The sequence below is a fragment of the Buceros rhinoceros genome, unplaced genomic scaffold (genome assembly GCF_000710305.1).
Source record: "Buceros rhinoceros silvestris isolate BGI_N320 unplaced genomic scaffold, ASM71030v1 scaffold22232, whole genome shotgun sequence".
Classification (NCBI taxonomy): domain Eukaryota; kingdom Metazoa; phylum Chordata; class Aves; order Bucerotiformes; family Bucerotidae; genus Buceros; species Buceros rhinoceros.
In genome coordinates, this window is record NW_010397405.1 from 11,793 (window position 1) to 33,411 (window position 21,619).

A 21,619-nucleotide genomic window follows, 5' to 3' on the forward strand; every position below is an offset into this window, starting at 1 on the left:
TTCCCCTTACCACTTAATCTTTAACCTCTTTGATTAGGATTGATATCCTCATAATGATTTTTTTAAGATCACTTTTATTTTAATAGTTCTTTTTTTCTTTCTCATTTTCCGCTTGTTCTCACAGGTTGAATGCTCAGTTGTGTTTGGGAGAGAGGGCAGCTGAAGTTGGGAGGGAGGAGAGCTAGTGTCTAATGAAATACTTCAGCTTTGTTTATTTTTTAAAATAAAAGTCGTAAAAAGTCAATAAAATGTTTTCATTTTAATCAGTTACTAAGGAATCCTCATTCTTCCTACACTATTGTCTGTCCAGAGGGATATGACAGCATTTAAAAATCTTGCCTACTACACCCAATGTTTTGTATTGATTGCCAAATTCTCTTCAGTAAAAACATAAATGATAAGAGAGAATGTTAATTTTTTTGCATCCTTCTTGGTGTTTCTCGTGCTGTTTTGGTGCCCATTGGCGGTGCACACTGCTTGCTTTAGTTCTGAGAGAAGGAAGTCTTGACCGTGAGACCATCCAGGAGCTGCCTGACTGCTTTCTCCAAACTGAAGGTGGAGATTAGTGAAAATGTTAGTTTGGGAGCTCCTGGTCTTTCAGAGTGATTTCTGGCACTTCCAGACTTAGACAAATGTATTTTTCAGGAATTGCAGTGTTATGAAGTGGGGAGAGCCGATCTCCAGAAAGGTTTTCAGTACCAGTCAGCTCCAGCTTGCGAAAGCGCTGTGCAGGTGTCTGAAACAAATGCGCAGGCAGTCGCTTGCAGATTGTGGATATTTGGGCTGTATGAATACCTGGATTATATGAGCAGATAGTTGTAATACCTCCAGCTGTTAAAGCTGCTTTAAGGGGGGAAACTTGCTCATGGCCATTTTACAAATTGTTCCAATTGATGCTGACAAAGACTCTCTTTATATCTAGTATTTTTATATCACTGTTGATCTGCCTGCTTGCTTATCTTTAATTTTATGTGTTTTGTATTTCTTTCTCTAATTGAAATTCCCCTTTGCAATTGTGTTGGTAATGGGTGGTTATTAAACTGTGATGATCCCCCACTGATATGGGAGCTCTCTTGGATAACAGATTGGCTACCATGACACATAAATCAGTTTTTCAAGTCTCCTTTCCAGGGATGGTAATTAAAGAAGTCACTAGTGAGAGACTTTGATTGCCTGATAAGACTTGTTGGGAGTTACCTAACAAAGAGCATCCGAGGTTGTAAAAGCGTGGTCTGCCAGTGGGTGCTGTGCAATAGTGTTTCCCTGCTATGGACCACGGCCTCCAGCGGGTTCTTAAACGGTCAGCAAGTTTTAAGTAGAGTTTCGTACTTAAACAAGAAAATAATTATTAAAAATGAAAAAAGCTTCTTATATTGAGCGAGTGTATATGGAGAAAGAACACGGTGTTATTGAAGATTCTGCAAATATCTTGCTGGGTGCTCTACATACAGGTGAGGAAAGCTTGGTGTCTGCCAGTTGCTGTCTGCCAGGTGCTGCGAGTTGCTGCTAAACCTTCACTGGACCAGTAAAATGACCAGCTGTAAACTGTTAATTTATTTTTACCCTTATCTTTTGGGATTTTACTTCTGCTCCAAATTTCCTCATCGTCAAAGGTCGTGTACTTTTAAAGTCACATACTGAATGTGGTTTCGCATTCTAGGATATGCTAAATCAGTAGCTGAGATTTTTGTGCTTCTTATTGTTAAAAATATTGGGAAAAGTTTTGGGAAATAATTTTATGATTTCTCTACTATGCGGAGAGGTCAAAGCTTAGCAGACTGTGATGTGGAGGCTTCAGATATTTGTTATTATTCGTAATAACATTTGCTACACGAGAAGTAAGACCATTGCATTACTCTGCTCATATTGTTGCTCCTCACGAGTAATAGAAGAATTTCTCCATCTGCCTTGCAGCGTTCCCAGTTATCTCCATCAAACATTTTATTGTTCAGGTTCTTTAGATTCTAGTCATGCATGGGTAATGTTTAAAAAAATTGAGTTTTGATTGTGATGGATTTGCCTTTCATACGTGGAATACTGATAGCAGCTAATTCTAAATACATTATAAAAATGTGTTTTTCTTAGTCCTTATTGACTCTTATCTAAGCTGACGTGGGGCCTATCCTTTATGAAGTGTTTGTGCCTTGGAGTTGCATTTGCAATGTAGAAAAGAAGAAATCCTTTTGTATTGCTGTTTGAAGGGAGAGGTTGCAGAGCCAGGAGTTTAGACAAACAGGAATAAGCTTTGGCCATGTTATTACTTCAAACTTTCTTTGTCATTCTTCAGCTATTTTAGAATAAAAAAAAAAATCCCTCAGCTATCTTATTAACAGCTGTCAATGTGTATTGTCACAAATGTTGTATGCTTCATAAACAGGACATCTTCACCCTCCCCTTAGTTGTGTCTCCAAATATAATTAAATATTGAGGAAAATATGTAGTGTCAGGAAAAGAAGCTTCTTGGATGCTGGGATTAAAGTTGCTCGTTTTCTTTTTCCTCTTGAGCTGTTCAGCTTTTTAGATTGTAGACGAACAATTTTTGGATAGAAAATTCAAGTTATCTAAAGGACCAACAATGAATTAAACCTGTGTATAGTCTTACCTGACCTGCTTATATCTAGAATTTCTGTGATGCTTCTGGTACAGTTTCATTTGTCACTGAATTGGAACCAATTTTAGGTGTGACAACACAAGTCTTAAATATCCCAGGAAATCCAGCACTTCATTTCAAGTAGAAAGCAAAGAGATTGAACCCTGGGGAAGCAGCAAAGGGGTTTTTTTAATCAGGGAGAATGTGATTTTTTTCATCACTGGAATTCAGCCAGGACAAGAATTAACTCTTTAGCTTTTACCAGAAATGATGTGAGATCTTTAGTACAAAGAACCTGGACACTCCGGTCTTAGAAGACTTTATCATGGGAAATGTTACTGCCTCATAAAGGTTTAGGAGGACTTGGACCACAGAAATTCCATGGTTGGTGGCTTGCGTTACGTTCTCCTTTCTTAGAGAAATTACGTGTAACATAGGGTTAATGTAGAGGCAAGCACAGGGAATTCTTGGGTGGCTGCAGCAGCAGCGTATGTTATGCCTGTTTTGTGTACTTGGCTCACATCTGCCTGTGTCTTTCCAGTCTAGTTAAGCTCAACCATTTCTGTATGAGCTATTTGATTATCTTTTGTTTGGTTACTTAGTCTGTCTGCTTACTATAAACATACCTACCGTATATGTTGTGGTGTTGGAGGGCAGCAACACTGGAAAAACTTTCCCACAGTGAACTCCAAGTGGTGTTGTGACTTCAAAAAATAAATTCAGCTTCCATGCTGACAAACAATCTTCATGGGCTTTAATGTCCTCCACTAAGACTGCAGAAGCAGCATTGAAGTGAACTTCCCTACGAATTATGATGTTAGATAAGAATGTCCTTACTCAAATTTCCTGAAGCTACTCAGCAGTTATTTCTGTAGGGAACGTGCTGGCTGGCTGGGTTTGTTAGATTAAAGTAAGAACTTAGGGCAAGGTTCAGTTTGGTTGTTTACCATTTCAACATCTTAAGTGCTCTTAACTCTTTCATGTGTGTGTTGTGTTGTTTTTTTTTTTTCCCATCCTTGTTTTGAAAACAATCACATTTTGTCTTTGAAGAAGCTTAAGGGGGAATGTGCAACCAGCCTGCTGACCCAAATGTGGGTTTTTTCCCTGAATCTTAATATACACAACATCCCTCCTGGCTCCGGTCCTGAGCTGTAATAAGCTGCAGTCATGTATTATTGAAGATAAGATTTACCTTGATAAATATCTTCCAAAGAACGAAACGTGCCTTTGGAATGGGTGGAATGGAAGCGTAACATTAACGTTGTCATCGTTGTGGTATTTAGTGGGTCAGAAGAGCAGAAGCTTTGGTACAAGTTTCTGGACTATTGCAGATGTAAAGCCTCTACGCTATTTTCAGCCTGAGGAATGAAATATAGTTGGTGACCTGAGAATGAGCGGTGTGCAAGTCCTCAGTGCTCAAAATTGTGCATTTTCTGCACTGTCTCTGATTTTGGGGGAAACGATTTCAGCTTGGTGTACTTTTGTTAGTGCTTTGCTCATTGCTTGCATGGGAAGCTTTAAAACTATATACTTCAAAAATGTTTAGTTTTGACTGCTTTAAGTGGTGCTAAAATAAATAGAAATCGGAAATACTACAATTAAAAATTATTTTCTATTAGCTAATTTTCCTCAAATTCAGTTTTGGATCTGTGGTTTTAGGTAGATTTTAGCCATATGTTGTTCAACTTAGGAGAATATCTTCATCAAGAGATGATTTCCGTTAAATAGTGGGTGTCTCCTAATGGGAATATGGTCTTCCGGAGCCTTCCCAGCTCTGGTTTAGGAGGACTCAAGCACTAGAACTGACCATGCCAGTCCCCACAAATTGAAACACGGTTTGCTGTCTGACTGCCTAATAGAACAGGAGAATCCAGAATCTTTTTTATGAAGAAAGTCAAAATGCCGTTTTTACGAAGTGGTATTTACAAATTAGAGTTCAATTCCAGTTCAAATAAAGCTGTCTTTCATGATGACATTTATTTGGTTCATGCTCCTACAGCATGTGATTTACTGGTCTACTCATACATATGTATTTTGGTTTGTCTTTGACCTTTTGCTTATTATTTTTAAATTTGCATGTTTCTTATAAAGACAAGCTTTTTTGGGGCATTCTTTTTTGTGATATTGCCTCTTTAATGTGGTATAATTTTGAGAACAAGAAGTTTTGCAGAAGACCAGCATGAAAAGAACGAATGTTGAGACATTAAATGTTTACAGATCAGTTTAAGTGGATATAATCCACAACAAGTAACAAAGTGGGAACATTTAACTTCAAAGCACATATGGCTGCTGTTACAAAATCAAAAAATGCAAGACTAGGGCCATACAAAGTATTAGAGACACATTTTTCTTCTTTCTCATAAACAAGTAGGATATACCTTAGCTTTTTAGATTGGTTTTGAAGTGAAGATGGTCAACAGCTGAATTTCCTGGGCAGATAAAATACTTGAATTACTGTAAATATTTACAGTTAATTTTTGGCTTTAAAAAAGCAAAAGTAAAGGGTGTTTGTATTCGTTTTGCATGACAGAGAGGCCTTTGGCAAATAATTATTCCTTTGAAATTTGGTTCTGCAGCCTTGGTCTTCTCTGAATTCCGCCAGGTATTGGGGAGGGTTTTCAGTGAACCTGCTGCTCAGTCTCCTGAACCTGGGGCTGTTGGCGAGCTGCCTGCGCTGCCTGGTGTCTGTGCAGGCGGTGAGTGGGCGAGTGGGATGGATGGGGGAGAGGGCAACATAAGCAGAGAGTATAGTAGTGGTAAAATTAGAGCGTTTTAAATAGGAAATACTACTGCAGATACAGATATGTAGACAAAGAAATCCTTATTTTTTCTGGTTTAGAATTTCTTACCTTTTATTTCTGTCTCTCTTGTGATTTTTGTTTCCCCCGCTGTTATCTGTCTTCTGGTGGTTAATGCCTCGTGATATTCTCGCTTGTTTTCTTCCCCTCACCAATATCCTCTTTCGTGTCCAAAATCCATTTTTTTTTTTTTTTTTTTTTTTTGAAGATGGAACCAGACTTCTATGTGAAGGAACAAGAGGCAATGGGCACAAACTGAAATTCAAGAAATTCCTTCTAAATATAAGAAAAAGCTTTTTTTTTTTTTTTTTTTTTTTTGCAGTGGGCACATTCGTGATTACTTTACTCACTAATGTTTACCCTTGTTTTTCACATGGCAGTCGTTGTGGCATATTTAAAATTAACAAAAGATCCCCAAACCCCTCAAAAACACCCTAGGATGCTTTACGTGAAAGAAAGTTTAATGTATCTGTTTTGGCAAATTCAGTCACAACAAAGAGAAATAGGGTTTGAGTTAAATTACTGGTTTTCTTGTAGTATTAGACCATTTTATAATACTACTCATCGAAATTGAATGTATGTTAAACATGAGTATCTACAGCTCCTTCTGGGAGAAATGTGACGACTCTTCAGCATATAGAAATCCTACGTAACCTTGTAGGACAGGAAATGAATAATAGTGTATCAAATTGAAATTTCAGAGGGATTAAGCCTTTTTTCACTGATAAATTTAACACAAGTTTATTTAATAGTACTGGAGAAAGTGCAAGCATTTGGTGTATTTGCCATGCCTCAGATCAATTTAATCTTAAAAAAAAAAAAAAAAAAGGATGCAATGTTGTGTTGCCATCACATTCCCATTCCAGATTGCACTGCCTCATTTACAGGATTATACCCTTGAAAGCCTTTCTTGGGTGTTAGGCATTCTCTGTGATGTCAGGTTTGAGCCTCATCGTCTGAGCAAATTAAAAAGATAGAGCTGTCTGATAGAGGAAGTGGGTTGTGAACAATGTTCAGTATTCAGTTCTTAAAAATAGTGATTAAAAAAGCTGCTTTAATTACACAGTAGTGCTAATGAATGACTTCCTTATGTTTTGTCTCCATGACTTACATGTGTGGATGTAGTTTCAATGCACTCAGCTGTAACTTTTGAAACACACCAGATTAAAATCATTGCAATCCGTAAATTTATTCTAGCTTTACTCTGATTTAAATGAAAGGTTTTTGAATGAAATTGGAAATCTTTTGTAAAAGCCATGTATTTAGCTGCCAAATTCTTTGAAAATGTTCATTGATGGATTTTTTACAACCACGAGGCTTTGGAAAACAAGTGCCATTTTTGATCCATTTAGGAAACAGTAAAATTTCAGGATGTCCAACAACATAATCTCTTCATAATCTCTTATGAAGATTTTCTATTTCTAAAACTTGTAAAAGATGGCAGCATGTTACTGGACCTTTGCAGTCTGCTGAGTGCTCAAGGAGGTGTTCTAAAGGAGGAAGAATTAAGCACAGGAGAATTAATTTGTGTGTTATAGCTGTGTATCTGGAGACAGTGCTGTTTCGGTGGTTTGCAGGTTAACTGTTTTAATAGATAACCAGTTTTTCTAGCAGAGAGCATTTCTGAACTGGTGTGTACATCTGAAGGCAACTTCCATCTGCTCTGGTGTTCTTCTGACTGGTACAACTGCTGCGTTACATGTGCCCTCACCGCTAATTTGAGTATGTGCCCACAGTTGTTGCTGCAAACTTCTTCGAATAATTGGAGATTTTTTACTGTTTGTAAGAAATAACAAGATACTGCTGACATGATTGCTTTTTCTCCAACTTGTTGTTTTTCAGTTAGAAAATCCAAGATACTTGCGAGAAAAACCGATGCCAGTGTCATTGGTAGGTATTTATACGCCCTTGATACTTTTATAAGGGCACACGAACACACTTAATTTTAATTTCTGGATAGGATTGGATTTACTTGAACGTACTGCTTTGGACTTCATAAGTTATTTTGAACTTGTTCTCGTTTAATAGATGACCCCCAGAATGGACCTAGGAAAAAGTAGCACTTTTCGTGATGAGCTAGCCCTGTTTCGAACGCATGAAAGAGAGGTAAGGTTCTTTTTAGGCTTTTTAGGAAAAGAAAATTGCAGCAAAATTGGTAAGTTAGGACATTTCCTTTGGAAATTGGCTATTCACAAAGCAGTTTGTTACAGTAGAAAATCTCTTGTAAGAGAATTTTTGCTGAAGTGACAGGGCTTTTCATTAAATACTTAATGTATTTCCCAATTACTGAGGGAATGAAAAAGACTTTCTGAACACATTTGCTGTTCCTTTGAAGGAGTTTAATGTAGACAAGTTTGAATTCTAGGAATTCTCCAATTTACCTTTTAACAGCAGCAGTGAAACCCTTGATTTAGTGAGGAATTTTGTTTATTTTCTATATACCTTTAGAAATGTGCAGATCTAGACCTTATTTCTGTTAGGACCTGCACTATTTCTATATTCGCCTTATTTAGCTCCAGTGCTTTTTTATTCACGTGGGGTTTTGTGTCACTTCTTTTGAATATTGTTAATTGGTGAGGTTATGGTCCAAGCTTGCCTATCTAATCCTCTCATACTGTGTTGTTTTCTTTGGAATATGTACAAAAGTAAAGTTTTGTTGTCATTTTCACCTTCTTCATAGTCTAAGGAAGTTACGTACCCGTGATACCTTTGTCATAAACTACTCAGTTTATTTAAAACACTAGTCGTGAGATAAGTATAACTCAATATGCGCTCAAGTTGGTGTATCAGTGGTGTGGGGGACTGAACTTCAGGAAAAGCAATTCAACATGTATTAGGAAAATGATTTTAAACCCCCCAACATTCAAATTTCTGTTTTCAGCCAGATGTTCTTGGGAACTGGGGGCATACATACACAGTTCTCTAGGTGTCCATAGGTACCCAGACCTACCCGAGACCCCAGATGTGTACGAGTAGAGAGGAAGGGGCATCATCTGCCAACCATGAAATCATCCCTGCTTTGACCTGGTATATTGTAAGGATGCTGAGGAATTAGACCTGTCCTAAAGTTACTGTCAGGACAATTCAGAACCCGTCTTTAACTGAGGCAAGGGGAGGGTACCTCCATTGCAGGTACCTCCATTGTTAATGAAGCGATGTGTATGAACATCTGCTCCACGCTGATAGCTGGCAGCCTTAAGTCCATGCTGAAACAAGCAGCCTGACAGGGCAGTTGCACAATCCCCTCTGCCTTTTGCTTTCTCTGCTCTGGTCCAATATTGACTGTTCGTCTCTATTGATAATATTCAAACCAGCATTGCCTCAGGATGAGGCAAGGTTTCATAAGATGTGAAAATAGACCAAAAATTAAGTAAATGGAAAGCACGATGTTGTCATTTAAATAATGTGTTCAAATTAAATCAACAGGAATGCGTGCCAAGGAGCTGCATAAAATACTCAGCAAATACTTTGCTAGTTCAGTGGAAAAATCCTCTAAACCACGCAGTAAAAATCCACTACTTCTTGCTAATGGTACTCAACTGTGGGCTGGTTTGAACTGGAAAGATTATGGACAGCATTTCACAATCACCATGTGTGTGCTGTTAAGTGGAAACTTCAATGTGTTTTCATCGTACTTTGTGAAGCCAAATTAAGGATAAAGCCTGTTCGTTTATAGAATGTGAACGTAGTAACAGAAAAAGGGTGCTATAGCACAGAGTTTTGGGAAACCTTTAGCTATTCTCAACCTCTTTGTAGTAGAACGGGAGAACGTGACGTAGGATAACTGTGGTTCTTTGCTTTTAACCTCTGTTCCTAAACCATCCCTGCACCTCTTTGGACTCTAACGCCAAACCCCTGGTGATCTGTGGTGATAACCCCATCATGCATTCACAGAAATGCGGGTGTCAGCAGGCAAATACTTCTGATATAGGTTAAACCATTTGGGAAACTGTCATTACCGAAAAATCAGGGGTTCAAACAAGGAAGATGCAACAAACCAGGAATAGATCCGTTTTCAGTGGGACAGCAAACCAAACAGATGGCACGACGGGCTGGTCTGATGGATAGGAGATGCCTCCCTTTGAACTTCACTGTCAGCCATCCCCAGTGCCACCCAGTCCTCCAGGGAGCAGAGGAGTGTGGGAAGAAATGGTTCTTTGATTTTTCAGGAAAAACAGAACCAATTCCACTGCCCAGATATGGGTCTGGAATTCTTCTGGAATTAAACAGATTTACCTTCATTAATTGATGATGTTTTGTTAACCTTTCTCAACCAATTAGTTTATCTGATGCATCCTTTAAAGAAGTTTTGGTGTTCCTTTTAAAGAAGTTCTGTTTCTTAGTTTTTCATTTAGTCAGTCAAGCTTTCTTAGCATTTTTCTCAATTTCCTTCTGTTTTATTTCTGTAAGCAAAGGTATCTATTTATCTAGACTCGGCAAACAAAACCTAAACAAATCCAAGGCAGGAATATAAGAAATAATTTTCTATTTTTCTTCTTTTATATTGAAGGTTATAATTAACACCAGGAGCAAATTTGTACTGAGCTGCGAACCAACTCTTTAATAATTTTTTTTGTTGTTTTTTTAGCCAAACTGGCAAGCTCAATGCTTTGTGCAATAGTTGTGTTATGAAGCTTCATCTGTCTGGGTGAACTGAGAACATGGAGTGTTTCCAGTACTTTTGTTGACTTTATCACTCCTGTCCCTTTTCTATCTTGAGTTTTGGAAGTCCAGTGATGAAGTTTTTGGGCACTGGAGCAGGGGTGCTTTTCCAGCTCTCTCATACTAAAGCAGTCCGGCAAGATCGGTTGTCTGTCCTGCGATCAGCTGGAGCAGTAGTTAGTGCAGTGCAGCTGGAGGGAGGAGTCATTCTGTGGAAGGCAAGGGGTGAGCTTTCCAGAGGATACAGAATACCTGAATGAGGACTGAGGAGGTGAGGGTGTGTGCCCAGGGAAAAGGAGAGATGACCTGAGAAGTGAAAAAGAGCTTAGAGAATGCGGAAAAGACAGCTTTTCCCCCTGAAAATGAATTTTCATGGATTGAGGACTGGAAGCAAGATGAAAACAGTGATGGGGTTTTGACCTATTCAACAATCCCATCTTTAAGATGCAATGCTTTAAAAAAAGCTATTTAGAACCTTTTTCTTTTTAATCTTTATTTATATTTTTATCTTTTTTTTTGTGAATGTGCCATTCCCATTTGTTGCGTGACACAAATTTTGTTTATAAAGATCATCAAGCCATGTGTACAGTTTTACAGCACCAGAAGTGTTGGGATCTAGTGATGTAATTACGTCTAGATAAAGTCAGTGTGCTGCGGCGATGGTGTTACAGCTAAGTCTTGGTCTGGTGAAAAGTGTTCTGAATTGAAGGTGTGGAAAGCAGCAGATTTACCGTGCTTCTCACTTACCTGGCAAGAGATTGTAACTTGACATGGAGAGAGCTGCCTAAGGGCTGTGATAGAGATCCTTCCCAAAAGGGACCATACGTAGAATGCGAAGGAAAGAAAGTTGTAGAGTGTGGGAGGGAGAGCGAGTAACACTAATCATAGAAAAGAGGTGGAGTTTTAGGAGGAGGGAATAAAGATAAGAACACTTGAAGATGAAAATATGTGTCCCTACAGTTAGGAGATGATGAACAGTGAGCATTGCCCTTTTGGTTTTGATTTCTTCCTCCTAATTGCTCTGTTCTATGGCAATGTTTTTTTTAATACATGAATTAAGTGTTTTGTGCATTCCAGATTAAAAGCAATAAATAAAACTAATATGGAGACAGTATCCTAAAAGAAGGACTCTTGTAATTAAATGGAGCTGTTACCAATATAAAATTAATGTTATTGTGCCTTTAGCTGCATCATGGATTTGATAATTTTTCCTCATTGAAAACAGCTATTTTGTTCGTATCTTCCAAGAATGGTCACAAAATCTATCAGTATTGTTCTCTTGTATACTATAATGGAACAAAAGCGTGTGTGTGCTCAGATGCACGTACATCGCTAGAGTTTAAATCTGCTCGGCAGACAAATAGAGATACGTGTGTGTTTGGAGTTGGGGGAGCTGGGTCTGGCTGAAGGAGCCTACACAGGCATGTAGTGGAGCCGGTGATGCTGTTTGTGCTTTTTAAGCTCAGAGGTATTTAGTGATAATAGGAGGAGAGTCTTTTTGGTGGACTTCCTGAAGGCAGTTGAGTTGCAAAGGCAGCTGTAGGTGGCCCCAAAACTTGAATCTCACAGTAACTGGAGTTTTGAAAAAACTGTTTTATTCTCCCTTAAAAATATTCCAGCAGTGTGTATTGTGCCTTTAAATATTCTCTGGTTTGTGTGAATTTTCTCCTTTTATCCACAACCCTGGTGTCTGTTTCAAATGCAGTGTCTGATTTATATTGCGAATTCCCTTGTAAAGTGATTCTCACCTCCACGTAATCACTCTGAATAGTAACCTGTTAGTTCACGTTCAGAAACGCAGCAATCTTGACTTCTGTTAACACGATTCCTGGTTGATTAATGTCCTGTTTCTAAGAACATGTGCAAGTTGTCCATTGTTGTCTGTGTGAGGAAGTCGCGTCCTGTCTTGCTTTGATAACACTCAGAATGTAATAACGTAATAAACCCAATCCTTATTTTATTGCTAGACTGGTGTGAGACACACAGTGTGTGTCAGGATGAGACATGCTTCCATAAACTGCCGGGTGATTTATGATTCCTGATGCTAATTGGTCTGGTCATGGAGATAGAGATGTACATGTGCAGTTATTTATTTATTTTTTTGCAACGGTTTGTGAGCTGTGTCTTTAATTATTGCACATATGTGCTGGAGACACTGAGAGAGATCAAAGGGGTAGGTTAGCCATTCAAACTGGTGCTTTAACCAGTAGAATGTCCAGACGATTGCGAAGCAGCTGGGAATTAGTCTTTTGCTGTGTGATTAATCTCTACCTCAAAGTGTGTCTCTCTTAAAAAAACGAGTCCCTTTGGTTTTTATGTGTGTAGGTCCTGGTTTTGAAGAAAGGAAAGACGTTGCCTAGAAAAAGCTGGTTCTCTATGCTGATAGTGCCACGTGTTGCACTTGTGAAATAAAGGTGGGAGTACAGTTTTAATGACTGGTTTAGAAGATCCTGAAATGAATGTAGAAAGCTCAGTAGCTGCTGAAATACAACATTTAATAAATAAAAAAAAAAAGGAGTCACACTGGGGAGGAAGAGTGGTGTTGACTCAGCACACACGGGCACCTTTACTCTGCAGGACTTGGTGCTGCGCGGAATGACATGAAGTTTTCAAGTAGTATCTACTATTTTATTACACTCAGATTTTACGAACTCCCTTTGAAATCGGCGTCATTTCTGTATGTTCCCAAGGTTCAGCTGGGCTTGGTTTTCAGTGCTGTCAGCTGAAGACACAGGTTTTTGTGGTTTTGAGCTGTCTTTTTATGAAATTGCATCGAATAAGTTATTACCGTGTATAAGCTTTCACGGTTTCTAAACATATTTTGGACTTTTTTGGTACCTACTGATGTCAGAGCCTCTTCTACTAGTGGCAGATGTGTTTGTTGTGTGTGGAAGTGGGACACTTCCCGTTCCAGATAAAGCTGTTAAGTAACATGATGTGGTGTAGTGCTAATATGCATGTTACGTTTATTAGCTATGTAAAACATCCTTCAGTGTAAAAATCCCATTTGGAGTTATTACAGCTGTTGGGATACAAAGCTGTGTGCTTTTCTCCCTATTCCCACCACCCCCGACTTGGAAACCTCTGAAAAATACATTGTTCTCTCTTGAAAGGGCTAATGACATTTACATATGAATAAGAACAATTGTCCATTCAATTATTTTTCTGTATACAGCAAATGTGTATTAATGTTGAGTGTCATTTAAAAAATCAGACTTCTCTTGAGGGGGGAGAGCTGGTATGATTTGATTTATGACAAAGCCATTCCTTTTTAGGGGCTATAAAAAAGGGCAATGTCACATTAATTTTTTACTCTAGTGAATATCTAGTTTCTCTTCAAAGAGCGCTCTGTAAAAATATTATAACTAGAAGTAGCAGTTGTAATGTTTTTAAAGAGTAGAGATACAAAGCAGGTTGCATATGTGGAGAGAAGAATAAATGTTGGTTAGGTCAAGTAATATAGTTCATATCATAAACATAGACTTTAGTGGAGGGACTTTTGAATCTGGGCAAAATGCCATGTTTATAAAGGGTCTTTTTACATTCTAATTTCTGGCTTGCGTGTTTCACTTGTTTGATCCGGTTTTTCTTTCGGTCTGTCTCTGGTTTTGTACAGACTGGAAGCTCTTTGCAACAGAGACTTTACAAGATGTTTGTGTCACCTTTGTCATTGAATCAGATACAAATTCTGCATTGAATATCATCAATACTTGTGTGGTTAACGATCTACTGTTTCAAAATGTAGGGGGTTTTTTTATTTTATTTCTGTGTTACGCTCAGGATGAGCACAGACATCAGGACAAAAGCCCATCATTAATGTGAATCCCAGACAGAAAAACCTGCTTTTATTGTGCGTAATGGTCCTCTAGGAAAAATATTATTTATGACTTCCTTTAATTTATAGGATTTGTTCTTAAAGTCTGATATAGCCTTGGAAATTTAAAACCAGAAAAATCAGCTAGGTGGCAAAACTACACAACAGCCCCCCAGTCCCTCCCAGGACTCTTTGGGAAACTGAGTCGGTGAAACCAATGACTCTTGATACAAGAAGAGTCTCCTTTGCGTATCGTAGAAAGTCTTTATATCAAAGACTCCAAGTAGTCCTTTATTCTCTAGAATCCCACTTATCGAGGAAACCAAGCCGAGCCTCGGGGAGATGCAGCAGGTGCTGCTTCGTACCCAGACCTCCTCTGGAAATCTTAACCTGTGGAAAAGAGCAAACTTCTCAGCAGCGTATTTAATAGTTCCTCAACAAAACTTTCATCCTTATACTTTGTTTTGGGTGATTATTCTGACTCTTAAATTGCTCTAAATATTAATACACCTCAAAGCTAATCCTAAAAAATGTTGAGGGCACGATGTAAGATGCTGAAATAACTCAATGAGAACAGATAGCGCGTTAATTATGATGTGAGAGATGCTATTCCACATTGCTTTTGTCTGATGTTAGCATGTCTTTATAATGGCAAATGTTTTGCAAGGGCAGTACCTTCTGCCTCGGCCTGCCTATGTAGCTTGAAACATTATATAAATTACCAATATTTATTTATTTTTAACCGTGGATGTGAAAATTGTGTAAACACGATTCAGTAGAAAGTTCTAGTTTGTTGGTTTTGTGGTATTTTTTTTTAAGAAACCTTTTTCTTCTATAAAAATATCAAAGCTCTGTATTGTGCACTGATTTCTTTCAGCAGCTGCGTAACACCAAGACAAATAAATTTTGTCGTATATTGTAAGAGATACAAGGCATTGTTCTGCATTGTTAGCTCTTACTTTGAAGTTCTCATTTATTGTTTACATCCTTCTCCCCCTTCCTCGCTTTCTCCCTCCCCCATATATTCATAGATTGGAAAAAAAATCTGGCAGGCAACAAGTACTGTTTTGTCAAATAGCCACAAAAAAAAAAAAAAAATCTCTGGAGGGTGTTAATCCTGCAAGATGCCCCCTCTGGCCTACAGGCGATCCCGGTAATGAAGATAAGTGAGCAGTAGTTCAAAGCTGTCTCTGATGAATATTGTTAGTGTGCTTATTGATTTTCTTTAAAATCAGGTATTTAAATATTTCTGTGAATTTCTGTAAATGGTGACGAGATGAATGTTTGTTTTCCATCATGAAGAACTGAGAGATCGCCTCTTATTTCTGAAGATTTGTGACAATTGCAGATCAGATCCTGTTGGTTTGACAGTTATTATTTAAATTTTCGTAGCACCTACCCTGTGCTCTGAGGATACAGGACAGCAATAGGCTGAAACCCCATTTTCAGGGAACTGTTTGCTGTTTTAGGTGGTGTTTTGTTTTTTTAAATTAGGAAGAAAGTGTGACTAGGCACCTAAAGGCATTCTGGGGCTCCCACCCTCCCTGGCAATACATACCCGGGACAGACAGATGTTTGACATCAGGGTTGTTTACATGGCCTCGGGCTTTAATTGCCTCATACTCTGTGAGGAGAATAAACAATGACAGAAATCCACAGGAATGATGTTCAGGCGCAGCAACGGCTGCATTTTATACATAGCTGCAAACTTCTCAGCTGCAGCTAAATATCTGCACCGTAAATTTTGTGTTCTCTGCTGCCTCGAAACTGCTCATAAAAGATGTGAGGACTGATGGGCGTGAGCACAGTTGATGCTTCTAGCGAGGCAAATCCTTCTTGATGTTGTTTTTATCTTTGACAGTGTGGAAGGTTATTTTGTTTCTCGATGTGTGTTTGATAACTAAAGTACAGCCGGAGCGCAAAGGGCACCGGGGAGCAGAGCAGCCCGCGGAGTTCCGAAGCACTGTGCCACAGGAGATGGAGGCAGGAGGAGCTGAGCACAGGGGGGTTTGGCGTTTGGTAACCGCAGCGATGTGCTCCATCCAGCCTGGTGTGGTTTCAGTTTGGAAGATAATCCTTTATTGAACTTAGTATTTAATAACTTGTTAAAAATTGAAATGGGAGAAGTTTCACTTCCAGTTGTGATAAGCCCATTTGCTTCAACCCCAGCCACAATGAGATCGCTTTAGAAGTGTGTTTACATGACATCTTTTTTTCATCGACGATTGCGGTGAGATTTGAAGCCTGCCTTATGCAAAGGGTGGGTCAAAAAGCAAATTTACAAATGAAACCAGTACTCCAAGCTTTGCTATAGGATGCTCTTTTGTTGTCCTTATGCTTTCTGGCTTTTCCAGTATTTTTCCGTAGAAGAAATTTTAAGTGTAATTTTTAATTTTTTAAGTGTAGAATTTTTAAACCAGTAGATCTTTATTTTTACAATAAATGCTCACATTAACACTAGAAGTTGTGAGGAAGACACGTGTGTGTGTTATGGAACTATGGACCGTTATAAAATTTAAATGTTGTTGGAGATGTTTTATTTAATTTAATTTTTTACCAGTTATTACAAGTACAGCTTTCCTCTAAAGGCTGAAAACCCCATGTGCACGTCAACTATTGCATATCAAACACTTTAATATGGGGCTCCTCACATTTATTTATGTATTAAGTTCTGAAGGGCCAAAATTACATAAGCTGTGGATGGAGCAGACGGGGCAGGACCTTGAATGCTTTTGAAGGTATCACCTTTTGAGCCCTCAGCTGATGAGGAGCTGGTCTTTGGGATTTTTCAAGTAAGAGTTGTTGGTTTTTTTTTTAATATTCAAAGGAAAAATAAATATTTTGTTATTAGAGTTTGTCTTCATTAAGAGCTGATTTCTGTATCTTGGACACATCTTTCACATTTGTTGTTTGGTTGCAACCAGCCTTCCTTTTTGGGAAGTGGTCCCCAAATGTGTGACGTTTTGTGGGACACAGCCCTGTTCTGCTGGAAGTAGAGCAGCAAGTGGCAGAACTCAAATTGAGGAGAGCTGGAGCAAGTGGAAGAACGGCATTAAGAGGAAGATTAATGACAAGGAGTGGAGCCAACTTCAAGCACAGGGATTTCTGCTGTCAACCTGTGGGAAGACAGCCATGTGGCCGAGAACAATTGCCGTCGCTTCAAAATACGCGTCTGTATTTAATACCGGACAAATTGTAGCGTTTGATTTATTTTTATGTTCTTTCAACCCACAGAATAATAAAATGTAGACCAGATCTCAGCTGATGCAAACCACCAAGGATTCATTTACAGCAGCCAAGACGTTCTCACTTTATTAATGAGTTTTAAGTGTAATGTGTTTGTGAGGATTTAATAGTTCTGTGAGGGCTATAGCTTACACCAGTAATTCATAAGCTTTTAATGTAATTCGAGTAGATTGGAGTCTCTCATGTTTAGTTTCTAGTATTTGTGATTTTTACAAGGCCTCCATATTTATTTATGGAATGTTCACAAACTGTCTATCTGAAAGTGGATTACTCTGCTCTTTTTTTTAAATCAACACTTATTTTATTACCTGGTACTAAGATTTTCTTCTCTAATGTCACTTTGGTGGAGGGATATATGCATATATTTCTTTTCATATGTACATCTGTGTATATTCCATCAATAGAATATGCATTTTTATCATGGTGCTCATCTTTGGATGATAAAAGAGGTGGCTGTCAGCTGAGAATACTATTTATTTTCTTTGGATTAATTGTCAATCTAAATTTTTTCCCCCGGTAATTTGCATAAGGCTGTGTTCCTGCTTAGTCTTGGAGATAGGCAGCCCCTTTCTGTGTGGTGGAGGAAGCAGGCAGATACTCTGGGTATCAGTAGATGGGGAGTCTGGACAAAAGGATTTGTGGCTCTTGCTGCTTCTGTTTTCAGTTCTTGAGTTGTCTTCTGTATTTACTGCACGGCACGTTGTAGATTTGAATTGACTTGGATTTTTATAGCTCACATTTTCGAAGTACAAAAACGTGGTGTTATTTTCAAGTCACAAAAACCAAATATGTAAGACAAAGTAATCGTATAGAAACATGCTACAGATTATTTTCTTTTATATATTAGACAAAGATTCATGCCCGATCTCATGCCCGACTACTCTTGACAAATCAGAGGAATACAAATAAAGGCAGAGTGAATAATGCTTTGGTTCCTTTAGAGTGTGCCAGTTGAGAGGGTTAGGAGTCGGGTTCTTCTGCAACTCTGGGGAAACTTTTCTGTCCACTTTCTGAGCAGTAGAAATGATTAAACGTTGAAGCAGAATACCCTGAATCTGAGCTCAAGGTGTTACATCCGTTTCTTAGAAAACTCAAAACCAGAAAATAGCTGTTGTATTTGCAGAGTCCTCACAATGGTCCTCAGTGCTGTAGTGAAACAGTGCAAGAGATTTAAAAATCCTTTCAAGATGCAAACTTAGCCAGTAAGTAGGAAGTGGCAACGTGGTGTTGTGTCGGAGGGGATCAAGTACGCCGCTTTGAACGCGCGCAAGCAGGAAATGTATTTTAGCAATCCAGTTCAGCAGCAACATCCTTAATGCCGCTGCGAGTAACCTTGAAAAGGAAATGTGTTTATAGTGTGAAATCTGAATAATAGAAAACAAACAAAAATAAACGGGCATCTGGGCTAAAGGACGTTCTTTGTATAAACGTAACACCTGCCTACGGAGGGGAAGCAAGTTTACCATAGTTGGTGTATTAACAGAAATAGTAAAAGTTTCGTTCTTTGCTGTTTATTTAAATAAGGGATGATAGCTTTTTCTGGGCAGAAGCAGTTGTTTTTATTGCCAAGTAAAACATCTTACAAATTCATTTTCTAAATAAATATTTTAGGTCGAGATCTTTTGTAACAGTTTTATCAAATAAATATGAAATACTGAGAAACTGAATATAGAGTTTTCATAGCAATTATTCGTTAGCGACTTCCCATTGCCCTCAAATATAAGTGAATAATTTAGAAGTTATGCGGAGGTCACTAGTGTAATTTTATTCTTTATTTTAATGAAGTTATGTGTTCTATTTTGTTTTTAAAGCTGGACATGAAAATGAAAATAGCAGAAGGGAGGTTTCATGAAGAAAAACTTAAATTGCAGCAGAAGCATGATGCTGATGTTCAAAAGGTAAGAGTGTTTGTATTTTCCTCCGAAGACAGTATATAAACCAAAACATCAAGAGAGTCTGATTGCAATAAATAATGTGCAGTTGTGCTTTAGCTTCTTCACAGTTGCAGTTAATGTTCTTTTAAAGTAAGACTGTAGGTAGCACTCTGTATAAACTGATAGGAATGCAGAATATTCTGTAACATCAATTTAGGAACAGTTGCAGAATGCGGATGAAAATCCAAGATGATTTCATTGTTTGAACGAGACAACCTATTTTATCAGCCCAACAGCTTCTGGGGGTTCCTACACTGATGAAATCATAAACCTGTGATATATCTTTCAGAGAGAAAGTACTTGTGTTATAGAAAAATGTGAATAAAAATACGTAATTCAAGTTTTATGGACAAAATGCAAAAAAGTGACAGTAGAAAAATCATCCAGGATGTCACACGTGTTCCCACGAGTGCAGCAGTAGTGCTTGTGCCCATGACTCTGTTTCAGGACTGTATCTGAAGGCATAGGCTGGTCGCTAAACCGTTTGTTCTTCAGGTTGCTGCATTGTTAAAGCTGTATGTGGCTTTTAAATCTTCCCAGCAGTGAAATGACACCCGATAGACTTCCTTTGGGTTAAGTTGGATTCGTCTGTTTAGTGTTGCATAACAACACTTGTGGGAAGATTACAAAAAGACTATCAAAGACCAGACTGCTACTTGTAATACCATGTTTTAAACATGTGGGATCAAGTTCTGCCGGGTCCGAAGTGCCTTCTGGAGCACTCTGATCCCAGGAACATACTGTGAGTTAAACACTCGGCGTCGGGATCGTCATGGCTTATCCTACTGTAAGCTTTGCATTACTGAGTACCTCTGTTTTGTTTCTTAAGTCTGAGTCACAGCCTTGGAGGAAGTTAGTTGACACAACACTATGACACATCAAAGCCTCCTGAAAGGATGTGAATATTTGGTCAGGTGCATACTTGGCTCATCTGTCCTCAAAGTCTGCAGGCATAACTAGCTGGCAAAGCCGGGAGTCTAAAGGAAACAGCTTTGTGAGAATAAGACATAGTTTAAATGCTTTCTCATCCCTTGAGTTGTCATCCTTTTCTAACTGATGTTCCAATTCTGCCTTTTGAAGTTGTTTAATAACGTTGGATATTTTAGAAAAGGTTAAATGGTGTCAAATTAATCTTTAAAGACACAAAACATTTATTGCAGATGGAATAATATTGTTTTAAGATGAAAGCTTCTGTTTGATGAGAGATTTGGGATACTGTTATAAAATTTCTGTGTCTTTAATGTTTATCTTAAACACAAAGTTTAAATTAAAATACTGTCTGAAAGTGTGCAAATATTCGAGCGTTTTTTCGCCCCCAAAATCAGTATGTACAGAAATGGGGATGCAGTTACACCTCTGATACTTGCTCTATTCCAACCTGTTTTTTTAATCTTGCTGAGAATTTTCGATGCAACATAAGTAGAAGAGGGAAACAAATTCTTTCTGTTTGCAGTAGTAGCACCAAACTTCCAAACTCCACAGAAGCAATGTTGTATTTGCCCAAGTTTAAAAGGAAAAAAAAAAGACACCCCCCAAACCATGAAACTCCTTTTTAATCTATTGCCTGCACTTATCTAAATCCATCCTGTGTTTCTGGCTTGGCAATCTCAGCTGTGAAAATTGCTGTAGATTTAATCACTAAGTCCAGCGCGAGCTGAGTGCTTCCTGAAGGCAGCTCCTTTGTCACAGTCAGCGTATATTATTTTGTGCACTGGTTGTAGTTTTGGTTTCTTTGGACTTTCACTGAAGTGTTGTGAATTTTCTCTGTAGATTTTGGATAGGAAGAATGATGAAATAGAGGTATTGAAGTCCCTCCACAAAACCAAACAAAGTGAAGCTGAGGAGACGATTAGAAAACTGGAGAGAAGAGGTGACTTTTGTCTTCACAGTTGTTTTCTGCGTGGTGACGTACTGCATCCTTCCTGAGGCTCTGGGCTTACGCGTTCCTTCTAGGTGCAGATGGCCCCTTCCTCCTCATTTGCACGTCTTGAGCTAATTTTGCCTTTAGATTTTGAGAGGCTTGTCTGCTTGTCTTTGCTGTGCGGTTTCCAAACCAGATTTTCCAAGAGGCAGTGTGATCTTGTTATATTTAATACAGGTTTTATGAGCGTCACCAAAAAAAAAAGTTTCTTTGATGCTACTGAAGTATTTTGACCACTTATTTCAAACTTTTTGGAATCTCTGGCTCGAGATTAATTTATTTTTACATTCAGTACATTTTAATCAAACCACGATGTATTATTTATTTAGGACTATTGTGGCAAGAGATTTCAAACATGAGTAGTAGTCTGGAATTTGTCATAAGTACAAGACTTGGCCTGACTGTGGCTTGTCAGCAGTTTTTGAACGATCGTTTCTTTTAGAATTCCTTGGAGTCCACTTACACTGTGGACTAGACCACAGCGTAAAATAATACACAAGTTTGGTGACCTACGTACAAGAAGGGAGAGAGTTCCACGTGTAGAGTTTCCTGCTATTTGGCAAAGTCACTTGTGCAGCAAGGGACGGGGTGCTTCTGTCGTGGGCTGGTGGCTGCGCTGGGCTGTAACAGGTTGTGGTCGAGTCACCGACGCTC

At 38.5% G+C, this 21,619-nt stretch overlaps 1 protein-coding gene across 1 annotated transcript in view; it reads left to right on the forward strand.

Moving 5' to 3' along the window:
• Positions 1–21,619, forward strand: part of LOC104502296 (centrosomal protein of 112 kDa-like) — a gene marked incomplete at its 3' end in the record, with an annotated part of 35,898 nt that overhangs the window by 11,251 nt on the left and 3,028 nt on the right. The window contains exons 6-9 of the mRNA XM_010146253.1: positions 7,231–7,278; positions 7,417–7,494; positions 18,922–19,008; positions 20,815–20,914. Of these exons, the coding sequence (XP_010144555.1) occupies positions 7,231–7,278; positions 7,417–7,494; positions 18,922–19,008; positions 20,815–20,914 (313 nt within the window). The remainder of the gene's footprint in view (positions 1–7,230; positions 7,279–7,416; positions 7,495–18,921; positions 19,009–20,814; positions 20,915–21,619) is intronic.